This window comes from Pleurodeles waltl, chromosome 9, assembly GCF_031143425.1.
Source record: "Pleurodeles waltl isolate 20211129_DDA chromosome 9, aPleWal1.hap1.20221129, whole genome shotgun sequence".
NCBI classification, from domain to species: Eukaryota; Metazoa; Chordata; class Amphibia; order Caudata; family Salamandridae; genus Pleurodeles; species Pleurodeles waltl.
The window spans coordinates 549,551,462-549,577,196 of NC_090448.1; the positions used below are offsets into that span (position 1 = coordinate 549,551,462).

A 25,735-nucleotide genomic window follows, 5' to 3' on the forward strand; every position below is an offset into this window, starting at 1 on the left:
TTTCGACGTGGCAGAGCTGCAACTCCCTTCCTGGTGGACGTGAGGGTGCCTGAGGCCGAGAGGGGCATTTCGTTGTTAGTGTCCTAAATTAAATGTCAACTGGCACAGTGACTTCCGTATGAAACGTAACCGAGTTCTGTTTTATCAGGCAGCGTTGTGCATATGGCCTACAAGCCCCAGCATGCTTAGAGCAGATGACAGCATCTTATTCTCCCCCATGGCCTGCGGCCAACTGGCACAAGCAGCTACGTGTAAACACTATTTAATAACCAAGTATATCTAACAGGCGTTTGAACATAACTGTTGCAAAGGCGCAACCTCCGTCCATACCCGCAACAACCGTGCCCCTCTGCCCCCGCCTTGCAGACATTCAGTAAACTACGTGGCGGTGATGCTCAGCTTCATTTTAAACAATGGGGTGATTCAATTTGCAGATCTGGCCTGCAGTGGAAAAAGGAAAAACGAAAAAAAACATGAGAACAGGCAATGCAGCCAAGTTTGGGGAAAGCTCTGGAAAGGAAGGCACATATCTTTGCAGATGTGTGGTAGAACAGTATTTATAGCAATGTGGAGCACAGAACACACACTGGTAGTACACGTACAGAAAAAAACGGCATCAAGGGAGACTGTGTGTTCAGGAAGATTCCAAGCTCACCGAGGCTAGGCCAAGAAAACACAGGTACAAGGACCGAGTCATTCGCCCAAGAACACACAGTGAGAAAATGGACTGCGTCCTTTACCTCAGTCGGCTAAGAAAAGAAATAGAGGTCCCTTTTCAAAGTCTCTGTTATAGCAAAGGCCGCCCACGCAGGGGCCATCACGGGCCGGCGCCATAACGGCCGCCTGGGATCCAGAAGGAACCGGTTCAGCCGGTTTTGGAAAGCCTGGCTCGGACCCCGAGGGGGTCACCTCCTCCCCCCCCAAGAAAGAACAAAGCGGGGAGCAAGGGTGCAAAAAGCCAGGGGTGGCGTCCAATGGGGTAGGTTTGAGGCATTCAAACCTCCCAATGAGCGCCAGGACAATTGGGACACAACGGGGGCAGGGGGGGCATTTAAGGAGCCCCCTTGCGAGTAGACGAAACACACCTGGGCAGAAGACCACCCCGTTCGTCGCGTTGGAGGAGCAGCAAGGGATTCCTTCCTAGAGCAGTTCAACGGCCTACTCATCTGGAGAGAGGGCTGGGTGTCAGCCAACGAAATTTCACTATTCACTGACGCCGCGGGGAGCTGCGGTTTCGGTGCCCTCTTTGGTAGAGAATGGTGCGCAGGGCAGTGGCCAAGCAGGTGGCACGAGGGGGGGTTAACAAGGAACATAACTTTCCTAGAACTGTTCCCTATCGTGGTAGCCTTGACAGTATGGAATACGGTATTGCGCAATATGAAGCTTACCATCTGGTCCGATAACCTGGCGGTAGTGCTGGCCATAAACAAGGGCTCTGCCTCTTGCCCAGACACGCTGAGGCTGTTGAGGTGTTTAGTCAGCATTCAACTGAAGGGAAACTTGGACATCAGGGCCAGACACGTGCAGGGCATAAAAAATTCACGAGCAGATGCTCTCTCTCGTTCCCAGATGTCCAGGTTCCGGAAACTGGCCCCAGAGGCAAGAGCAGAGATGACACCTTTTCCAGCCGACCTCTGGGATCTGGCGGAGCGGACCTGTCAGTTCTAGTGTCCAATGCCCTCAACCCAAAAACACACAAGAGATACACCAAATACGCTGGGACGGTCCTGAAGATAACGGGACTTCAAACTCTGGACAACCCAGCGGCAAACGGACCAGCCACAGAGCGGTTCATCAAATGGGCCTACACACAGGGGAAATCAAAGTCATGGGCACAAGCCCACTTAGCGGCAGTGGCCCATTTTTCAAAAATACAAACGGGTAACGACCCTACATCTTCTCACTACATAAAAACTGCCATGAAGGGCTGGAAGAGACTGGAGGGGCGGAAAACAGACAGCAGACACCCCATTGATTACAGCAAACTCATACGAATAATTGACGCTCTAGAATTAGTGGCAGACAACCCTGGCGAGCGGGGGTTGTTCAGGGCAGCTTTATCCACAACCTTCTTTGGGGCTTTCAGATTAAGCGAGGTTGTAGCTGAGGCAAAAAGTACGGGCGGCAGTTCCTGCCTCCAGGCCAGCGATTACAGGCTAGAGCCCGGCAAAATAAGATTACTCCTCAGAAGATCCAAAACAGATCAGCAAGGTAAAGGGACCTGGACAGAGCTCAGGTGCATACAACAAACAAAGTACTGCCCGGTCTGCAGCCTGCGGGAATACCTACCCACACGCCCTGGGGGACCAGGTCCCTTATTTATTCACAGCAACGGAGACTGGTTGAGCAGATTCCAGTTTTCCGCAGTCATGCGGAAGGCATTAGCACAGGGAGGTCTGAACCCGGCAGCATTTGGGTCCCACTCCTTCCGCATAGGGGCAGCTACAACAGCAGCTGGCTGGGGGCTAGAAGAAGGTGCTATCAAAGCAGTGGGGAGGTGGCGGTCCGGGGCATTCAAAAGCTACATCCGACCGCACCTGGTATAAAGGACCAATTGTTTGTAATTATATTGGCAGGTACCCCCCACAAGACTGTATGGTTGGTGGGGCACTCCTTCATTTCTAGGCTGAAAACATGGTGGAAGCGGTACAACAGCAAAAGAGAGAGCGAACGGCAAAAGGAAAACATCGTGTGGTGGGGGTTTCCTGGAATGAAATGGGCGCAATTGACACAGACACTACAAAGCTTGTTAGAAACAGCAAAAAGACCCCCTGACGTAATAATAATACACCTAGGTGGTAATGACCTGGCCACGCTAGGAAGAAAAGCCCTCATGAGCAACATAAGGCAGAGCCTGACTGAGATAACACGCCTTTGTGGCAACATTACCATAATTTGGTCTGAGATAATCCCCAGGATCAAGTGGCGCGGGGCTGTCTCCGCTAAAGCCGTAGACCATTCCAGAAGGAAACTAAACATTGCAATCACTAAATATTGTAAAGCAAATGGTTTTGAGAGTATCCGCCATGGATTGATACATCCCAGACGGCCTGAATTATACGAGCACGATGGAGTGCACCTGTCAGATGAAGGAATGGCAATCTTTTGGGCCAACCTGCTTGCAGCATTGGTATAAAAAAAATTAAAAAAAATAAAAATTACTTGGGGGGAGCTGCTTGGGGACGTGAGCCCCTCAAGCAGCGTGGCGGAAATAATTGGACACTGAGCACACCTAGTAAGGCGGTGTGCAGTGAAAGGCCACACACCTGGGGATGCCTCACGGCAGGGTGAAAGGAGGCCGGAGAAGGGGAGTAAGCGGAACACGGCACTCGCGGCCCCATGAGCACAGGTAGCGAGTTGGGCCTAATCAGAAAGAGAAGCTACCCCTCAGAGTGGAAAGGTAAAACAGACGCCAGCAGTTAAAGACCCCTCCAACAAACTAGACGTGAGATTGCTCACGCCCATATTGGAACGAAATGACATTGCAGAGGCTAGGACTTAAAGGCACTGCTAAAGAATCGTTGGTTTAAATGATTGTAAACTCAGTTGAATTTCTCGTATTTTGAAGTGTACGCAAAATTGTGTTATGGTGACTGTAACTGCACAAATTACAAATGGTGATGGGCTTAGCAACGTTAAGAAGTCTGCGGGCAATTTGCACGTTGAATGTGAAAGAATAAAAGCGGCCAATTTTATCCACTACCAGGTGCACGTATTGTATGATTTATGCGCGCTACTGGGACAGTTGTGCTAACGTGTCGAAGTAACTGGAGTGTGACAAGTGCGGGAGTTATTTTCTTTGCAGGACTGAGTCCCATCAGGCCCTGGCCCACTTAAAGCACTGCGAAGATAGCAACTCATTCAAGCGTTATTCGTTAAGATGGTGCTCGTCACGAGCTAAAACATCCCTTAATGGGATGCGATGGCATCACATACTCATGTACCATGACTTACACATTCTTGTGACATCACACAAAAAAGTGATCTTAGGTCGACAATTAGACCGTATGCCAGCAGACACAAACACTTTATTGTCACTTTATAAAAGCAAAGCACGAGAGTCACCGATTAAAAGCTGACATGGCAACTAAAACATCATCGTATCAATCAGTTAAAGACCACAGCCTAATACCCTATACTGTCCCCTTACTACTTACTAAAAGGCTTGGCATCACGAAAACAAGGTCACAAACCGCCACACACGCATCAAGAGCAGAGTGGAAATTGTAAATCTTCATTTGTCACTCACTAAAAATGTTACACACTCCGACTCCCAATTATCATTGTTCACTTCACAACTGGCGACTGAAATATTGTGCTTCAGACAATAAAAAAATCAGTGTGACTACTAAAATGTCAATGCTGAGGTGAAATGTAATGTCACAAGTGATGCTGCTAAATATGTCGTTTGTGACGTCATTTGTGGCATCAAGGGGGAGATAATTAGCAGTGCACTGGGGGTCACATTACCCTCACATTAAAAGTACTGCACTACTGCTGATAAATCCTGGTATTCCCTATTTTAAAATAATGGAGTGCTGCATTCAGTAACTGACAGTATCTGCCCATTTACTGCACAGGCTCAAGCCAACACTAATACGCAAAAACGAGCCAATAAGTGATAGGCATGCTAGATTGCTCTCAAGCACTCATTGGTCTTGAACACTGAACATTGCTAACACAAGAGAACATGAAAGTGCCCCAGGTCTGCGTTTATTACTATGGGAGGACTATCCTGATGCCACTATCAAGTTACATTCTTTTTGGTCACCTAGGCCTTTGCGACTTTGGTTAAAAGCACACTGTTCCGGCAATGAAAACGTCGAAGTAGGCATCTAATGGCCTGACTGCCGTCACCGGATCCACGTTGTAAGCGTGGAAAAGAAGGAACTGACGTTGGTTTGTCCGCGAGGGGATAAATTGGACTCCGCTGATGTCACATCCAGTGGATGCAGTCGACAACGTCGATACGGAGTCATGTGACGCTCTCTTCCGAAGCGCAGATGTGCTATGGAGAAAAAAGTTTCCACATCCAGGCTCGCGCCTGGGGAAGATTCTTAAGTAAGGAATCTGTGGCTAAATGTCTCTATCAGATAGACAATTTTAACAGTTGTGGTCAAATAATGAGAGTCCCCTGGGGCAATAGTGTGTCCTACAACCTTGGAGATACAGTCAGTGGTGAAAAATATACCAATCTTTTATTATCTACAAACTGTGTTGGAAAATTGATAATATACCTGGAGTACTGGCATGCTGGACTAGCCTTCCAATAGGGTGCCCTAAAAAGTAACAAGCAATGGAAAACCCAATAGATCAGCCAAAGTCAATTGGCAGGCCAGTGCAATGGTTAACTTTTTTATTTTGTGCTGCAAGAGTATGCCAACAAAACAAAAATAATTTAAAAACAAACTGCGTCCTAAACACAGCACCCATACAGAGTAACCATTGCATATCATTTTGATAGGACTATACAGTGCTTCCTATGAGGCGGGTGTTCATATAACAGGTATCAAGACAATGATAAAAACTTTTTTAAATAGAAAAACGAATGCACATCACAGAAAAATATAATTCTTATTGGTGCGAATAAAAGGTACTATTTGCTTAGGTTTACTATAATTTTTACACATATTTTAAACAATTAAGAATGGCTAATTTTTTTAAAGCATAAGAACGGAAATAAAAGTGCATTGACAAAGTTAAGTGCAACCCAACAACCCTGACACTAAAGCACACTTCTTTTTAGGTGCATATGCATTCAAGATCCAGAAGAAAGACACTTCTCACAATGCGAGAGGCCAGTGGCTGAAATGACTGACCCATTCATTAGCACATGCTCTATGCTGTGGGGGGCAGAAGCAAAATGGGATGGTAGCTGAACAGACAAATGACACAAGTCTAACAATATTGGAATAAGTATAACTATTAATAATCAGTCGAGGTAGCATTCTGACCCATCATTCGTTTGCCCATCATGCCACCTTAGCTAAGACTAGTCTTATGCAAATCAGTCTTGGCCCTGCTCCTGTAGGAACAGTCCAGCTCAAATTGTCAAGCCAGGTCCTCTCTGACCCGGAACACAAGCAACCCAAGACTGGTTTCACCCTGATTGGGACTCTTCAGTCAGGTGCAGCTTGGTTCAGTGACAAAGTGAGTAAGAAAGCACTTAGGGCATTACAACAAACACATATGGGGTGGGAGGATGCCAGTAATAAGGCTAACCACAGGCAATCACTTGGGGTAGCATTCTAGCACCTCGCTCTTTTGCCCTCCATCCCACCTCAGATTAGACTTAGCTGGTTCTAGGAGGTTCTGGTCTGGGGTTTAAGGCTGGACTGTTTCTATTGCAGCAGGGTCAAGTCTGATTTGCATTTGGCTGGGTCAAAACTGAGGTAGCATAGAGGGCAAAAGAACAGGTAAGGAGGAAGTTTTATTACCAGAGCTGTGCGTGTGAGGTCTGGTACCAGGAAACACTGGATGCTTTGGGTACGGTAGAGGTATGTACATGCATCATCACTGATATAGCCTGAATTTTGCAGAGCTGGACAGAGGTACATCAGCAGAGCTGTAGATGGGCTCCAGCAGGACTGCGCTACCTCAATAGATCTCTGAGTACGCGCCACTTAGAATATGTTTTCGTTGGTCATGAACACTCAAATACAAATAATAACTTTTATTAAAAAGAATAAGTAGATCCAGAAAAAGAGAGAGGACTTGCGCTCCATTTCCCTTATGAAGACGGATGCCGCTTCCAGATGGAACATTCGTCGGACCAGTCCTGGCACCAGGCTGTGCCCCTGCTCCCCTTTCACCAGCTCAATCCCTTTGTGGTTTGCATGCAATGAAGCTTGCGGAATTGCAGCCAACATATTTTGTTGACTCAAACAAAAGCAATGTTCTAAACAAAAAAATGTTGGCGACTGGCTGAAAGTCGCAGACGCTATACACTGCCTCCTGCGTGAACTCTGTCCAAAAGAGGGGAGGAGGGGTAGAGGGGCAGCAGCGAAAGGACAAGCATTGGCAAAGCCAGCTGGTGTTGTATTTGGCACCTGTTGGTTTTGCCAATGCTTTTAGCTATGCTGCCAAGCATTCCTGATGCAGTACAGCATTGCTATTAAATGCAGCCGACTGCGCCATTTTGTAGGCGCATGCACCAAGCACGCACACACCAACAAAATGATGCAAGTGTTTGATTTTCTTTTTATTTACAGATCTGAGTTGGATCTTCAAACACGTGACAAAGAATAAAAACCACTACAATGACAGGACATCTTAAACATGAACCATTGCAATAACATTAAAACATAAAAGTGAGAGACTCAATAACCAAAACAACATGATGGGAATCACATCATCCTCTCCAATAGCATGATACTCATCACATTTATCACTTATTAATACGATAAAGTGTGCACCATCCATTCCAGTACCAAGAACAACAAAACGTAATTACCACAATAATATGACAGAGAAAACAACATCTTCTCTAAGAACATGGCACAGAAAACATCAAGAACCCGAACAACATGACAAAGAGAATGTAAAGTATCCCAGTAAAATCACTGACAGAAGAAAGACTTCTTTAACCACATGAAAAACAGAACATTAATTACAAATAACATGACAGAGAGAATAAATCTACTCTGATAACCTAAGCGACAACATCAACCACTCACATAATATATCATAGATACATCAAACTCCAGCAACATATCAGAAAGAACATCAACTACTACATTAATTTAAAAAAGAGAAAATCCAATCAGGAAACCTCCATCTCCAATCTGGTGCAGAGAAACGTAATCAATTCAATATATCCAGTGACAATCTTCACTATAGCAGTACAAGAAAATGCTGGAATTGTGCTTTTTGGTATTGCCTTGTATTGTGACATCAAGAAATGCGAGCACCACGGCAAATGGCAATACCCTTCTCCAATAACAAGGCCACAGCTCCCTTACCTAAATTCTGAAAGAGAGCGCAATAGTCCTCCCAAAAATATGAGCGAAACCCTATATTGTGCTAGAGCATGGATACTCACAAACATTTTCCCAGGGGCCAAAAAGCTTGGTCTGTGATGTGCCCGAGGGCCGCATTGAGGCCAGCGGGATGGCAGTTGGGCAACAGAGTTGGGGGATTGGCAGTAAAGTAGGTGTAGGCGAAGCAAAGGATATACATGTAGTGGCTGAATTGAACTATGTGAAACTAGAAAACCTGGGATTAATCCCTACTTCCCCACTTTCCCAAATTGTGTGATCTTAGGCTATTGTTTATTTTCACCCACCCTCCTTTTTCTTCAAAATCACATATGAGAACCTCAAAATACACGATTTCAGGGTGTGCATTATACAAAATCTGCTCCTGTGTTTGATTTAATAAACTATAATTCTGTTCATGTATAATAGGAATCCACCCAAAAAGTACACATAACTGACTGCCTCTTTGATTCACTATTGATGTTGTTGTCAGGTTTGGGGAAAGGATAAATATTTCTAAATTCAAGTTTGAAACTATCACTTTTAAATTAAACATTTTCAATGCACTGATAAAATAAATTGTACTGAAAAGGTCTGCATGTTAACTCAATACATTTTTTGAAGTTTGAAGCCACTGTAATATTTTTACACTGTTGCAGCAAGATGTTTTAAAAAATTAACTTGTTTATAAAGTGAAGCACAGATTTCCCTAGTTACGTCCTTTCTTCCAAGGCCCATTAAGCTTGAAATAAGTGAATGCCTGTCTACTTAATATCTTTTTTTTAGTTTTAGAGATAAGTCGAGTAAACAGCAGCTCAATGTTCCTGTCACTCAGGGGGGACGCAGGTAAAGGACTCAGGGGGGCCGCATGCGGCCCCCGGGCCGTACTTTGAGTATCCATGTGCTAGAGAGAATCTAAAGCACCACGCTTGAATCTGAAAAAATATAATGTAAACAGCATTACGCCGAAAAATGACCATGGTTATTCCTTACCAAAATAAGTATCAATGAAGCACCATCGGCCACTTTATAATGAATTTACACTTGAAACAAAAAGTGCAACATACTTTATATTTCCAAATATAATTTAATTTTCACAAATGGCGCTCACAATGTGCAGAATTATGCGTGGGCGTTGATTTACCAAAATGCCAGGGGTAGCGAAAGTGACACCATCCACTCTTTGACCTTAGAGATGTCAAAGGAAGTGATGTCACCTGACCTTAACCCTCATGACATCACAATAATTGCATTCACTCTTACCCTAACTCACTCATTCTCACGATTTTGCTCTCTCTTACTCTGACCCACCTATACAGTCTCTCTCACTCACCTTCACACACGCACTATTCCACATACTAACATACATGCTCACTCATACACACACACTCTCACCCGAACTCCCTCTCACCCTCATGCATGCATTTAGGATATACTGAAAGGTATTTTAATTCACTTACATAAGATGCCAGAAAAGGTTCCGTTCCAGATCCTGCTGTACCAGTTTGTTATTAAATTAATAGTGAATGATGGATTATGAATCACTATTAATGTATTAAAAATTAGCAGAAAAGGAGGCCGGGGCCCGACACTGGTAATGCGAGCTACCCCTCTGTTCTTGGCACTAAGTCTGCCAACTCTGAGGCCACAGGTCGCAAAGGCAGTGTCAGGCGTTGCAAAGTGAAGGCCAGGAGTCGCACCTGACCCCTGGTGACCCCTAAATGACGTTCATGTAATTAGGCAATTTTACTACTTGAAGGTGTCTGAATTGCTTTATACTATATAGTTTGCAAATGTAAGAGGATGATTTACATTTAAAATGGAAAACTCTACACTGGGGATAGTATTTTACCACTCATTCTGCTATGTGCGGTGGGTGGGCAGGAGCACTAAATTATTTTTCTGCAGCGCCCCCACTGTCTTCACAGGGGCACTGTCCTAGGGGGAGAAGGTGCAGAAAATGGAGCCATGTCACAAGGAGCCCTCACTGCCACCTATAGTTCTGTAAAGAACTAGTAGAGGCGCACATGGTACCTGGATTCACCACCCAGAGGTCATATTGGTGGTAGTGTTCCTGTTTCCCCAAATGTGGGACTACTGAGACCCTGATCATCCATAGTTGAAGCAGCCACTTGGGCCCATATTTAGACTTTTTTAACCCCGCATTTTCGCCGCTTTTTGAGGCAAAACGGCACCAACTTACAAAATATAATTGTATTTGGTAAGGTTGCGCCGCTTTTATGTAAAAAAATTACACAAATGCGGCGCTAAAGAAGCATAAATATGAGCCTTGGTTTCCTTAAGACTGAAATATTCAATCTTGCACTTTGCACTACACCCGCCCCAAAGTTCGGTAGCCAATGGTGCCCGTTGCATTAGCTATGGGAATGCCAGAAGTGCTCCTGGAGAACACTAATGCTACTATGTCCGACTATGTAAAAATAGGCCTCATGTGTCCACCTTAATCCTGCAGCTGGCAGAGGAAGAGTATTCACTGAAATGCTGCTCAGTTGGTCAATGACACCATTTTGAAGGAAATCACTGCCACCACACTGGTCCTAATTCCAAAGGCAGGGGAACGAAGCACCACCAATAACAAGAACACCAATGTGGTGGTCCTATTCCCAGGAATATTACTGCTCCGATGATGGGCTATTTTTCCAGGTGATGTGAGGCTCAGCACACACCACACGTACAGAACAGTATTTTCCATCATGAGTGCCTTAGATGTCTCTATTATTTAGGCTTATCCTAATTAAACACAAGTGTCTCTAAAATTATAGCTTTATGGCAATATGTTTCAAATTTTTGTCTCGAATTTTTAAGTCAATTCCTTTCCAAGTATCAAAAGCCTGTCCATCAGCCCTGATTCTACTCTGAGGAACATGATATGCAACAAGAGATTTAAATCTGTTACAATGAACATCTCATAGCCATCACTCTCATTTGAGTCAAAATTCAAGGCCCTTACCTCGGCTCACGCGTTGTTTGGCGCCTGACAGGATCCCTGGAGTATCAATGAGACTGATGCTTTCGAGTACTTTGTTAGGCAGGTGGGCACACTGAAAACTACAAAAGATGACACAGAAAATCGGTTACAATGGCCTCAGCCTTGCTCCTGCATTTTTTAGATTTGTACATAATTGCAATGCTTGTTGACCACCACAAATCAGAACGCATGCATAAGAGTAGCCATGTTTTATTAAACTTGCAGGTTACACATGGTATTAAGTATGACATGGATCCCTTCGGCGTTGCTCATGTTTAGTGTCTGGTATGATTGAGTTTGAGTGAGAGGCAACTGGCAATCCAAGAAGCACGAATCCTAAAGACAGTGCCCTCCTCTTGAAAAACAAAAAGAATATCTTGTAAGCATAAAAAAGAGAGCATCTAGCAAGGTTCCTGAAGCAGGAAGACCATGAGGTAGCGCAACCATAACCTGGCTCTGTCTACCCCAGGATCGGGGCGATCACAGGTCACACCAGTATTGGAAATGGAAGTTCACACAGGTGTCTTTATCTTACTGTGCTCCCCGTGAACCTTAACATCAACTGTTTGATCTTTCATGTAAAGGGATGCCATTTAAGCAATCCAGAATTAGAGCAGAGGTCCATTCTCTGCTCCCAAGTAGCATATTTAGTGGATGCACTGACTGATTGAGTGATGGGTTCAGTTGGTGCTCGTGTCTTTGCACTGGTTTCTTTATCAAAATGGTGCTTTAAAATTGTGGCGTGCCAGTGGGATGCTCCATGATCTAGCACCACTAATGGTTCTTTGAATGTGGTGAGGAGTTTTACTTGGAATCACTATATGCTTCTGAATGTTGAGGTTGCATGGTTACTTTTCGACGGGCCCATTATGAGTCTGGGTGCCATGTTTTGTGCCATGTGCTATAGCCTAAGGGTTGTGTGGGGAGGCCCGGCGAAAGGCAACTGGCTTATTTCAATCAAGGATTGGTCATGGCCAATGTGGTTGGTACTCCAGGCAGTAATGAGATGTTCACATATCTGGTTTGTCCATGGGTGACCTGCACATGACAGGTTCAGGCCAGTTACATGAAATAAATATATATACACTGACTGTAATTAAAAGACGTTTACTTAGTACACAGTTATCCTTAAAATCGTGCATTGATCAATTTATCTTGGACTAACACTGAAGAATGTTGATCTACAAAGATCCCCAGGATATTGATCTTGAGCTTAATAAGAGTTCCCAAAGAACGAAGGGCATAGGATGAGCAGGATGAGAAATGTTTATTGCGTTCAAGCATCGAGGATTATGATTTCTGTTTCAGTCGGATTGAGCAGAGGCAAGCTTTAGCGCATTCAGATCTCAACAACCATCCGTAGGCAGTGATGCTGAGAGCAGATCTGTCGATGCTCGGTCTAATTCTGCATCATCAGTGTATTATTATAAATACAGCCCCTGGTGCCTCCTCATTTGAATAAGTTACCTGTAATTTGCTCCAGAGAACCTATGAGACCCTCGTTACACCCTGAAATCAGGAGCCCAGAAATAAAAAATAAAAAATAACACAGGTCTATTGTACAGTGCTCAATTTCCCAAGCAGTAGAAGTTTTCTGTTTCTCTCCTTCGTAATACATATTTTATCAACCTCTGGAGGATAAAAGCCTGAGTGGACACACTAGGATACGAGACTGTGACTAAGCCTGTATGAAATTTAAATTACGCCAGCTGCTGATTTAAGAGACACTATGGTACCCATGGTTGTCCTACCTGAAAAAGTTAACTGGGTTGCTCAGGTGATGTTGATGAGTAGTACAGCACAGAACTAGTCAGGGCTCAGGAAGTATTTTATATAGCACAGCTATCTTTGTGCAGCATTAATCCATTCAGCAGATTCATATCGTTAAGTCATTGCCACTGTTCATCAGGTGGTCCACTCTGGGCTCTTCTGTGCATGGTCAAGCAGGGTTTTCTCTGAAGGAACACAACAATGGTGGCTTGGGTCGTGCCAAATAGCGAAGGTGAGGAAAACCAACAAACAGTGAACTCGCTCTCCGACAATCTCTCCCTGGCAACTGTCTCCAAGCTTGCGGGGTGTGTGGGCGCATGTTTGCTCTGCAGATGTGCTCCCTATTGGCGGCCATCTTTTGTGGAAATATGTGTTCCACAAAGTGGACCACGTCCAAGGCCAACATTGTATCTATAGCGCAGGTTGTGGTGGAACATTTTCCAACAATACTAGAGCATGTACTGTGTCAATGGGGCAGATAGGAAAAGGAGCTTCCCTTTCTGTGGTGCGTGACTGTGAGAGTATTGTTCACCATGACAGTGTGTGGACCTCATTTGAAGAGAAGGGTTCCTCATGAGCCCTGTTCTGCACACCTCTTAAATTTAAAGCTGGGCACTGAGGTGTGGCTGAGTGTAGGGTGCGCCATTGTTTTTGTAGTGGATACCAGCCAAGATGTTGTTTATGTTTTTTTCGGTACTAGCCTGCCATATTGGTCTGAATGTCTGAAAGGAGTGGGCAATAATGAAACACATCGCGAATATTCAGACGTTTTATTTTTCTGAATATTTGTGTTCCTACATTTGGAAATGTTAATCTATAAAATGTTTGACTGTATGCAGACAGAGTCTAGGGATATACACATATTGCCTTTGAAGGTGGGTTTTATTTATACACTGCCTCAAAAACCCTATGTGCTTCCTTGTATTTCTTACAGTTCCTGGCGTCAAGTTTTTTTTTGTTTTCAGTGGCTTGGTGTGTCAAGGGTAAAGATGTGGCTGGACTAAACTTTAAGACATGAACTTGTCCATGGTGGTGGTTGTGTTAAACTGGTGTTGTGCAGTAGCAGGAATGTTAGTGGCTGAACATCAAATTGCATGGACCACCAAGAAAGAGCTCTGTTGTCAGAAAGAAAGTGCATGAGGAATGTAATGTGCTGAGTAAGGGGAGTATGGTGAGACTCCAGCATTTGGAATTATGGAGTCCCCATTAGACAGGCCTGTGATAGGTAACTCAGGTCCAAAAGTAAGAGGTATGTGTAGGGGGCATCAAGCACAATGGAGCCCGAGCCACAGCAGTACAAGGTATTTCAGAGACTTAGGGTTCAGCAGTTTGAAGGCTTAGGTTGCATGCGGTTATCTCAGCCACTGGTGGTGTGTGTTTGGGCAGCATCATTTGCATCTATAAAGGGCTGTGGTGGGGTTGTCAGGCTGAGGAGTGCGAGGTTTGTTTTGGGAATCTCAGGAGAAAGACGTCTGTGAAGAGAGTCACAGTAGCAAGATGAATGTGTTGGATGTCTCTGCCTCAACAGTAACAGGTCTGTGTGTGTCTGGAGTTACACTCTCAGCAGTAAAAGGTATATGCTGGGAGCCTAAGGAGTGATAGTTCTGTATTGGGACCGTTTGAGAGCCCCAGGTTAAGCAGCAGTGATATTGTGTGCAGGACCTCAAACAAAGTAATCGGAGATCTGCTTTGGGAATCTCAGAATCAGCAGTAAGATGTTTGTGTTGTGAGGCACTGGAGAAGGAGTCCTGCATTGCAAGTATCAAGCTCAATAGTAAGAGGTCTGTTTTGTCAGACAATGAAGAGAGAGGTCACTATTGCAAGTATCAGGCTCAGGAGTAAGAGATCTGTATTGTGAGACTGGAGAACGCGTCATGTATTGCGGTATCAAGCTCAGCAGTAAGAGGACTGTTTTGGGAGCATCAGGTCCCCCCCCCCCCCCCACACACAAAAGGTTTGGCTCTGTGGACGGGTTCGGGTGGTATCAGGCACCAGAGGCACAGGACGGGCAGTAAGAGGTCTGCGTTGTGAGACACTGGAGAAAGAGCCCTCTATTGCTAGTATCAAGCTCAGGGGTAACAGGTCTGTGTTGTGAGTCACTGTAGAAGGAGTCCTGGATTGTAAGTATCAGGCTCAGCAGTAATAGGTCTGTTGTGAGACACTGGTGAAAGAATCCTACATTGCAATTATCAAGCTCAGGGGTCAGAGGTCTGTGTTGCAAGGCACTGGTGAACGAGTCCTGTGTTGCAAGTATCGGGCTCAGGGGTGAGAGGTGTGTCGGGAACCCCAGTCTCAGCAGTAAGAGGACTCTTTTGGGAGCCTCAGGGTCCCCCCACAAAAGGTTTTAATCTGTGGGCGGGCAGTGTGGTATCAGGCACCAGAGGGACAGGCCCTGCAGTAGAGGTCTTTGTTGGGGGTGTCAGTGTCATCAACATGAGCGCTTTGCCGGGAAACTCAGGATTAGCAGTGACATGCCGATGTTGGGAGATGAATTTGTTATGTGCATTGAATTGTTTATTTTAGTAGTTGTTATTTGTAACGAACTGGTTACTTTAGTAGTTGTGACTGTATACTATTTCTTGACCTATTTTGAGGCTATGAATGAAATAAACTGAGATTGAATTAACTCAGGGTCTTTGTTGGTGTCCTGAGTCAGCAGTAAATTGCCTATGTTGGTTACCTCAAGCTCAGCAGGAGATGGCCTTAGAGTGCGAGTGAGGCCCAGGAAGCCTCAGCTCAGCAGTAAGAGGTCTGATGTGGGATGCTACTAAATACCAAGGGGCCCTCACTGTGCAGCACTGTGTCTGTTGGAATCTCAGGCTCAGCAGTGGGTGGTCTGAAAGTTTAAGGAGTGGTGTGCCTGTGTTGGATGGTGCTGATGGTGGGATGCTACTGAAAACCAAGGAGCTCCAAGTGAGCAGCGTCGTGGCTCTGCTGGTAATTTCAGGCTCTGCAGTAAGAGGTCTGGGATTCTAAAGAGTAGTGTGTCTGTGTTTGGGGCCTGAGTGAGCAACAGTATGTCTGTACAAGGAATCTCATGCTCAGCAGTAAGTGATCTGTGAGGACGGGGAGTAGCTTCATGGGGGATGCTTAGGTGTTCACCCCCCCTCCCCCCCCCAATTAATGTATTGTGAAGTAAATCCTTGGGTACGAGTGATCTCAGTGGGGTATGGTGAGTTCTCTGTCGGATTGCTCATGGATTTTTAAATATACACACAGACGAAAGCGCACACTCCCTGTGGGTTGTTTCACAAATTATTATGTTTCCCACCACTTACTACCCCTAACAACCAACATTACTTACTCTCTGTCTCCGCTGTCCCTTAAGCCCCCTTCATACCCCGCTTGTTGTATTACTGTAATTCAAATGGATATGCCAGTGTGGTTGTTGAAAACTGCAGGGCACAGCTCCCCTTCGCCCTCCACCCCCCCTCCAATCTTTCTGACCAAGACACGCCCCTGTGAGGAGTGCTTCGGGTTCAGCATTCAAAGCGTGGAAATGGGGGGAGGGTGGGGGCAAACACCAGAGCCTCGAGGTCTGTGTAACTTCTTCTGACGTAAAGCACGTTACTCATCCAACGATGTTTAAGGAAATGCATTTTCAAACATAAACATCAGCGCCCAAAGATATCCTCAGGGATTCCACATCCACTGCACGTGAACATACATCAGGTCAGCAATCTGTAGAGCCAAAAAGTGAGGTTGAGGAAGAAGACAGGGATATGTTGAGGAGACAAAATAAAATGGGCGACAGGGTGAAGGAGACAAAAAATGAGGGGGGGGGGGGGGGCGAGGGAGGGTAACAGGGTTGAGACAAAAAAACGCTGAAGACACCTAAAAGAACGATAGGAATAGAGGCGATGAAAAAGGAATGACAAAACGAAAGAAAGAAGAGCAGGACGAACTGGGGGAGGAAAAAACAGAGGGAGTGATAAGGAGTTCTTTGTTGCTAGAAAATAATGTAAAAAGGAAATGAATTAATCTGCGGAGGGGTCAAGAAATAATGAATAAAAAGGAAGCATATGGGGAATATGGAAAATAAAAGAGAAAATGGGGTTAGAAAATGAAGAAAAAGGAAATGGGGAAACGGGATGCCAGAAAGAAAGTAGGGAGACGAGAAATAAAAAAAATATATAGTGGTGATATGGAAGAGGGGACAAAGGAACAGAAACGGGAGAAACTGAACTAAGGCAGAAACGAAAGTAGGACAGAGTGAAATAACTAAGAGAATGGGGGAAAGAATAGGAAAAGATGAAGAAAATTATATAATGTATTTCAGGAAAAAAATACAAGAGAGTGCTGAAGTAAAAGGGCGATGAAAAAATGAGAACAGGAGAAGGGGAAACAGAGAGAGAGCTATCTGTCTTCCCTAAAACACAAATGGCTGCTGTAGAGACGGTTCTAACAAAGTGACCTAGCAGTGTGATCTACTCCAATCAAAAGCGATTACACTGATTTCACTTGACATCAGGTAGGAAGAAGAGGTGTCACTCTGCCAGCTGCTGGAAACAGGCAGTGGGTCCCACTAAACTAAAAGTACATGAACCGCACGCCCTGGCAGTAATGTCAATGGAAGTACCATCTGCTGGCATTAGCCACACCCTTCCACGAAACTTTCTCTGTATGTGGCCCAGGCTGCCACCTGGTCTAACACAGGGCCCAGGAGCATTACATCCTTTAAGAGCAAATCATGTGAGTGCCTAGAAGAAAACTGGAGGTCGCGCACTGCTTTTACGGCAGCACGAGCTGGGGATTTCTCGTACCAGGGACTATTTTAGTGTGCATTATTGCACATTTCTGGAGCAGGAGCTATGCACAGTTGTAAGCCCTTCTACGCAGGTTTGCCATGTAGCAACACTGTATATGGCAATAAAATGCAGTGACAACGTCTTAACGGGGGCTCAGTCCATCCAACACTGAATGCACCACACTGCTGTCTCAGACACAAATAAGCTGTAATGATGCACTACAAAGATAACACACGTGGCACGACAAGCCTGACCCAATTTCAGAAGTTAAAATCTGTCACACACAATTACATCAGTATATGCAAAAAGTTTGTTTTGCAGTTGTGGCGAAAAGGGGTGAACACTGTGCCACTCCGGGCAAATCTTTTCACTTCCATATGCATCGGTGTCTTAAAAGAGGCCTCGCTTAGAAGCACAGAAACCCAATTCTAAATACTATGGAATAATGTCATTCACATCAGTGTATAAGGGACTCAGCATGTGAAAGTATCCGCTCTGTAAAGAAACTTCTGTATTCTGTGTGGGGTAGACCCAATCTCAAGGACTCAGTACACCTGGCATAAAGTCTAGTATCGACTCGAACGAGGGGCTGGACTCGAGGCTGCTCAGTACGTAATATACCTGCAGGCACATTTAATGCAGGAAGGTGTGGTCAATTTGGAGTCGGGGATCCTGGGTTCAAATCCCAGTTTTGGTGAACCCCCACTATGTGATCCATGGAACATTGGTTATCTCCCCACATTACCTCATCGATCATAACTTTAGGTGATTAGAAATGGAGCATTTCGAAAGCACATACAATGATCTCGCCGGCCATGCTAAATGGCAGAAGTAATCAAAGGTAATCAGTGCCACACTTGGATGACACTGAGGAGTGGCGCACCATCCTGCTAGAAACAAGAGGGCCCGTATTTATACTTTTTTTAGCGCCGCTTTTTGACGCAAAACGGCGCAAACCTACAAAATACAGTGGCATTTTGCAAGTTTGCGCCGTTTTTGCGTCAAAAAACGACGCAAATGCGGCGCAAAAAAGTATAAATACGGGCCAAGAGATTTTCCCTCTGACTTGAATCAACTCTAGACACTTTTTGGGGATCTGGTACTTCTGATTGGCATCCGCTAAAGATCCTCTGTGACTGTAGCCCTTTCAGCTGCATTTTTGTCACAGCTCGGCTGGGAAGTGCTCCGAGGCCACTCAGCTGCCACAGTAAGGGACTTCCACGTTCTTGCAACATGAATGTCAAGATGCAAGTAAATTTATCTCAAGAATGTTTATGCTGGATATCATTCAAGTTGACCCATTTGCAACCCTATTATAGATACCCATGGTGCATACCATTTCAGTTGGGGCAACCATAGTGTATGGTCTCTCTCGGACACCAACTTTCCAGTACTAAAACCATGATGCCACCCAGTCATGCTAATAACAGTGGTCTACCTTTGGTAGGAAAATATGTGGCAGCTTCTGTGGTGCACCATTATTTATAGAGCTCTGAGACAAGAGATAGGGAAGGAACCCAGACCTACCGGTTCAAGAAAGTGTTGCCAAAGGGGTTGAGCTTGCGGAAGGGCTTCTTGGGGTCTACAATGAGTGCGTTGCCCGGCACAACGCCTTCGGTCTCACCATGCATGACAGCGATGAAGGAGTCGGTGGTGGGCTCAGGCCCGATGCGAGCGCCCGGGATGTCCTGCTCCAGGAGGTACTTGATGAAGGTGGTCTTGCCGGTGGAGTACTGGCCCACCACCAGCACCATGGGTTTGTTGTCGAAGTCGGCATCCTCCAAGGCGGGCGAGTGGAAATCATGGAAGCGGTAGAACTCTTCCACAGGCAACAGCTTCTTCTTGTAGAGGTCTTTGAGCCCTTCAGTGACCGTGTGGATCACCTCGGGGGCCTTCTTGTTCTTCTCGTTCTTCCCCATCCAACTGAACATGGCTGCTGCTTTCTAGGGGCTGTGTCCGAAAATGATCAAATAAATCTGGGTAGAGACCTCTAGCGGGAAAAGAACCTGCAACTGTTTCCTATACAGCTGAGCAGATCTTGAGCAGAAAAATGTAGGATTTCTCTTCGCCTGCCTCAGGAAATAAATTCCTTTAAAGAGGCTTTAAAGTTTTCCCTCTGTGCAAAAATAGAGCACGTTGCAAAGCTGACCTGGATTCCAAGAGGTTTTGGTCTTGAGAGAACTTGCAGAAACGAACGCGAGGGCTATTTGGGCGTCTGTAGGGGAGCGCCACGCGCACAGGCAGTCCTGTCCTCACTTGCGGAGGACGCTGCCCAAGTCTGGAAAACCAGCAGTATCAGCAAGGAACACCCCAGATCCTTGGGTGGGGCAAGCACGTTACACAGGGCTGGAAGGGCTTCATAAATCGGCATAAATGACTTGGTAGATGCGTACAAGTCCTGCCTCCAAACATCTCCCCTCCCACCACCGTCCTGTAAATACAAGAGGATGGAAAGTGGCACTTTTTTCTTTACAAAAGAATGTCAATTTCATCGTTACCCAATAGCGCTCTCTAGCGCTAAAATTGTGCAGTCGCGCTTAGACTGAAACGTTTTCAATGTCATCTGAAGACAGGAAATTATCTGCGACCCTGTGTTTTCAATACTATGTCTAGCTTTCAAACTTCGAACTAGCCGGTCGAAATAGTTGGTATGCCAGGTAACTCTTCCTCGTTTCATTTATCTGTCTTTTTCTATAGCTCACATCGTGGATAAGGGATAACAAACACCATACAACAGTCAATTAGAAGCTGCAAAAGGAATAGGCAGTTCATATTCGCACATGAACATTACTAGGGAAGAATTGCTTTAGAAAACAATCATCATATAAGGACCAGAAATCAACGAGAAAAAAGGAGAGAGTCAGGACGTCGAATCAGGCACGCAATTTGGTTCAGCTAAGCCGATGTGCCGAACCTTATTTTAACCAGTGTATCTCAAATAAGAGGATTTTGATGTCCCGTTTGAACTTTATCAGGCATGAGGTTGTGAGAAGGTTTGGTGGGAGGAAGTTGCAGAGACTTGTGGCACTAATAGGAATGATGGTTATATGTAGTGTTTTTGCTGGAACATCGGGGAGTCAGGAGGCATTCACCGTTTTTTGATTTTATGTCAAGACAAGAGGCTAGCATTATGCATAATTATTCACCACTTCTGTGCAGCTCCTTTAAAGACTTAGAACCAAGTGATGTAACAATAACATGGAACCAAACACAATCTATACAGACCCACAGCAGCAGCCATCTTCTTCTTTTGTTTGCTGCTTCTGTGCAGATAAGTGGTCTCGTGTTCATTTTAAAATTGGTAATGTTAATGTTTGTATGACATAGTATGTTTTACTTGAGTATTTACCCAATTTTGGGTTATTTTAGGAGTTTGGGTTACTTTTAAGTGTTCATTTTTAATTGTTCTTGTTATGTTATTAGAGTTATTTATAATTAAGTTTATTTAGATAGTGGATATATGGGGTCTCTACTGATTTATTTGGGGGAAAAAAAATATTTGTAGGTAATAGGGAAACCGGAAAGGTTTACCTTTGTTTTCTCATGGAGACGGTTATTTTTTTGTCTTATGCGGGCACGAGTCGCACGCGATTTAATCTGCCAGGTGCGTCGTTGTGGAGCGCGTGAGCTGGTATAATAGAAATTGAGCGAGACGCGTACTCTGTTTATTTTCAGAGATGTGCTCTTGTTGCCGGCACGTGCTTTCGAGTGAGACGTGTACTCTGTTAATCTTACAGAGACGTGCGCTCGTTGCCGGAGCGTGCGCTCTGCAGGACGTGTGTTATCTTCTATTATTGAAGGCGCGCGATGCGGAAGCGTGTTACTTTATAGTGCGCACGTGCATTCGTGTGCAGGAGAACGGTCAAGGCCTAACAATAAAAAAATTTCTAGCTTACGTGACAAGAATTTTAAATTCTATTAAGGACACGGAGGCGAGGATTAAGCTGTCTCTTTCTTTACTCAAATTTTCACAGCAGCCAATTACAACAAATGAAATGAAAAAACTGCATTTCCCAATATCACATAATATCCTGTCACGAGCTCCAATCACCCAACGTGACCCCCGTCCATAAGAGTCCTGAACCTAAACGTCACATCCTCTTTCTTTGTATCACAGATAATCTTACAACAACTTTAACTCGAACTGTCTCCAAACACGAAGAAACACGACACTGTTCTCTTGACCTTGATACTATGGAATAAGTCCTTCCGTGAACAACTCCAAAACGCAATCTTTCCCGTAGAAGAAGAACCCAACGATCTTCTCAGCGATACAGATCTCCGAAAGGATCTCAAGAATTCTTCTGATCGGAACCTGGAGAAATAATAATAATTATTAATAAATAATAATACCTCCCAAAGGCAAACAATCATTAGTCAATATCTAAACATCTCTCCAACAAAACAAGGGAGGGTATAACGCTTTTCTATAACAATTATACAATTGATTATAACCTTCAAATCAAATACTGGGTGGGATAATCCTCGCCTCCGTGTCATTCATAGAATTGAAAATTCTTGTCGCGTAAGCTAGAATTTTTTTTATTCTATGTCAGGACCGGAGGCTCGGATTATGCTCTTTTAAAGCTGATTAATAACAATAGATGCAACATCAACCACAGGTTTAAAGTAAAATTTACGAAATGTGTTCTCAGAAGACCAGTCACCTGTCTTCATATTATCTTGTAAACTAGAACCCAGATTAAATGATTTGGAAGCCATAGCTCCTCTCACTGAGTGAGCCCCAAACTGCTCTGTATTAATACCTTCTTCATTCATTAACCATTTGACCCACCTTGCCAATGTGGCAGAAGCTACTGGTCTAAACGGCTTTTGAATAGAAATTAACAATTGACCATTCATATCCTGTCTGAACTCCTCCGTGGCCAACTCATAATCCTTCAAGCATTGTACTACGCATAACTTAGTATTATTCGGATACCAAGGATAGGATACCAACCTGCAATTAGTTTTAGTCCTCTTGGAGATGGAAAAAGAAACACCTTCAGGAGAATATACTCTACCGGATAAGTCTAGGGCTTTAACATCAGAAACTCGTTTACAAGAAATCAAGCAAAGTAACATAGTTAATTTCGCCAATAGTTGTTTGCGCGATAAAAACTTATTACTAGGCCAAGAATTAATGAATTTTAAAACCACATTTACATCCCATAGCATGCTATATTTGGACTGAGGTGGATTAGAAAACCTAATACCTCTCAGTAACTTACAGACAAGTGGATGTTCACCAACCGGTTTACCATCAATAGGGATATGACCGGCCGAAATGGCTGACCTGAAGTTGTTAATAGTTCTATAGGCCAGTCCAGAGGAGGCTAGACTCGCTAAAAAGTTAACCACTAAATCAATACTTGACTCCACGGGATTGATACCTCTTCCATTACACCAACTATTCCATCTGCGCCAAGCAGAAGCATATCTCTTGTGGGTGCTGGAAGCCCAGGCCTGTTTAATAAAGTCCTTAGCTTGTTGCGAAATGCCTGGGGTTTCCCAATTTTTCCTGAAACCATCCATGCAATCAACGTAAGAGTCCCCGATGATACCAGAGGATGGTGAAGGCCCTCCGGACTCAACAATAAGTCCCGAAGAGGAAGAATGAGCAACGGTAGCGCACAAGCTAGTTGAAGCGCAATAGGGAACCAGGGTTGAGACCTCCAAAGCGGGGTCACTAGTATCAGGTCTGCTTCCTGCCTCCGAACCTGAGACAGTACCCTGGGGATCAATAGAAATGGAGGGAAGGCATACCCCCGAAATGGAGACCAATCCTGTAGAAATGCATCCGTCGCTAAGGCCACCGGATCCGGTCTCCAGCTGAAGAATTTCTGGATCTGGGAATTGAAGCGAGAGGCGAAAAGATCCACCTCGCAAGGGCCCCACATCTGAACTATTTGTTGAAAAAATTTCTGATACAATCTCCAATCGCTGGCATCCCTCAGATACCTGGAATTCCAGTCCGCCACCGTGTTCTGGGCTCCTGGTAAATACTCCGCTACAATCACCAACCTGTGTTGTAGACAATAATGCCAGAATTCCTTGGCTATCTCCGCTAATATCTTGGATTTCGTACCCCCTAACTTGTTGACGTATCTTACTGCTGACACATTGTCCATCCTTAACAGGATGCAACAATCCGTCTTGAGGGGGGATAAACTCCTTATCGCAAACGAGCCAGCTAGCAGCTCTAAACAATTGATGTGGAGGGATTGCTCTGTTGGAGACCAACGACCCCCTGTCACTACCGATCCGCAGCGGGCTCCCCAACCCCACTGACTGGCATCGGATTCTATCACTACTTCTGGATAGGACCAGAAGATAGCTCTGCCATTCCAGGCTTCCATGTGATGCAACCACCATTGAATCTCCTCTCTTATTTCCCTGGTCAACGGAATTAAGGTTGAGTAACTCCAACCTTGACTTACCTATTTGATCTTTAATCTCTGTAGAGCCCGATAATGAAGAGGGGCTGGGAAGATTGCCTGAATGGACGAAGCCAGTAGGCCCACCAGTCGAGCAATACTTCTTAATGAAATATCCGGACTTGTTAGAGCTGACCTCAACTCCCTCTTTATATTGCGAATCTTCAGAGAAGGGAGAACCAATTGCGCCTGTATAGAATCTATCTTGAATCCCAGAAACTCTATTACCTGAGTCGGGCTCAACAATGACTTCTGCGCATTGATAAGGAATCCCAATTCCTGTAATAGATTGATTGTCCAGTTCAGATGTCTCTGTACTGTAGCTGGGTTCTGGGCCATTAACAGGATGTCGTCCAGATATATTATCAACCGAACCCCTTTGGTTCTCAGAAACTCCACAACTGATCTCAACAACTTCGTGAAGCACCACGGTGCTGAGGATAGACCGAAAGGGAGGGCTGTAAACTCTAGGCATTGATCCCTCCAAAGGAACTGAAGGAATTTCCTGTGAGGTGGAAACATTGGAATTGAAAGATAAGCGTCCTTCAGGTCCAATCGCACCATCCAGTCTCCTTCTATTAAGATGTCTCTTAACATGTGGATTCCTTCCATTTTGAAGTGTCTGTACACTAGCCAGGAATTTAAGTCTTTCAAGTTGAAAACCAGACGGTGACCACCCCCCTTTTGTCTACGACAAATATGGGGCTGCAAAACCCTTCTGGGTGAAGCGTTGACAATACCACCGCACCTTTGTCTAATAATGCTTGCAGTTCTGTGTCTATAAATGTCGTATTTTCTAGGGAAAAATTCATTTGCGGCGGGGGTGATAACTGGCGAGGGGTACTGAGAAACTCTAGATGAAAACCTGAAACCGTCTGAAGTATCCAGGGATCCCCAGAAACCTTTCTCCAATTGTGAGCGCACAATCCCACTCTCCCTCCAAGAATAACCTGAGAAGGGTGTAGAAGTCTTACCAGAGTAGGAGGCGTCTTGGATCGCTCCTTGTTGCCCTCTGCGATGTCATCTGCGGAACCTGGGTCTACCACCTCTGTTCCGGGTAGGGTAGAAGGTGCTATCTGACTGGTCGCTGGTCCAGTTACCACGACCTCTCGGGTAATATCCTTGGGGACTGTTAAAGGAGCCCCGGCCAGACATTCGTCCACCATAACGTCCGGCCCTGACAAAAAGGCCTCTTCTAAATACCTTTTTTAGGGACAACTGCGCTTTATCAAGCTTAGAAAAAGTAGAGCAAAATTTTGCCAGTTCCTTAATAAAGGAAGATCCAAACAGGAGGCCATCAGCGGCAGGTCCAGCCTCTGAGACTGCGAGATCCACCAACTTTGGGTCCATGCGCATGAGAATGGATTTCCTGCGCTCCGCTGATATAGCGCAATTAGTGTTGCCAAGTTGGCAAATCGCGCGTTGCGCCCAACCTAATAGTACATCCGTGTTCACTGGAGTACCTGACTCTTTAGAACTAGCAGCTAAATCTAGAATCTTAGTAAGCGGTCCTGACATATCAAGAAGCTTGTCCTGGCAAGAGCGCCATGACCTGTCCAAACCTTTTTTCGGATCTTTAGAGAACTTTCTTAAGAAGGTGACCATGGTCGGGTCCACCTCTGGAGTGTCGGCTACATTGTTATCTAAATCAGGTCTGGGGCATTCAGTCTTGAGGCGAGTGCGAACCTCTTTATCGTAGCCTTTTCTCAGGTTATCGTGTACATACTGAGCCACCTCTGAAGACGGTAGCCAATTAGAGGATCTGGGATGTATTATTTCAGAGGGGTCGAAGTCTAGCAGTTGCGAAGAGGGGCG

General features: G+C 45.0%; 1 protein-coding gene across 1 annotated transcript in view; it reads right to left on the reverse strand.

The window, feature by feature from the left end:
* Positions 1–19,858, reverse strand: part of EHD2 (EH domain containing 2) — a 179,407-nt gene extending 159,549 nt beyond the window's left edge. The window contains exons 1-2 of the mRNA XM_069207478.1: positions 19,011–19,858; positions 10,948–11,045 (exon numbers count right to left, since the gene is read on the reverse strand). Of these exons, the coding sequence (XP_069063579.1) occupies positions 10,948–11,045; positions 19,011–19,414 (502 nt within the window). The 5' untranslated portion in view covers positions 19,415–19,858. The remainder of the gene's footprint in view (positions 1–10,947; positions 11,046–19,010) is intronic.
* Between the last annotated feature and the right edge of the window lie 5,877 nt (positions 19,859–25,735).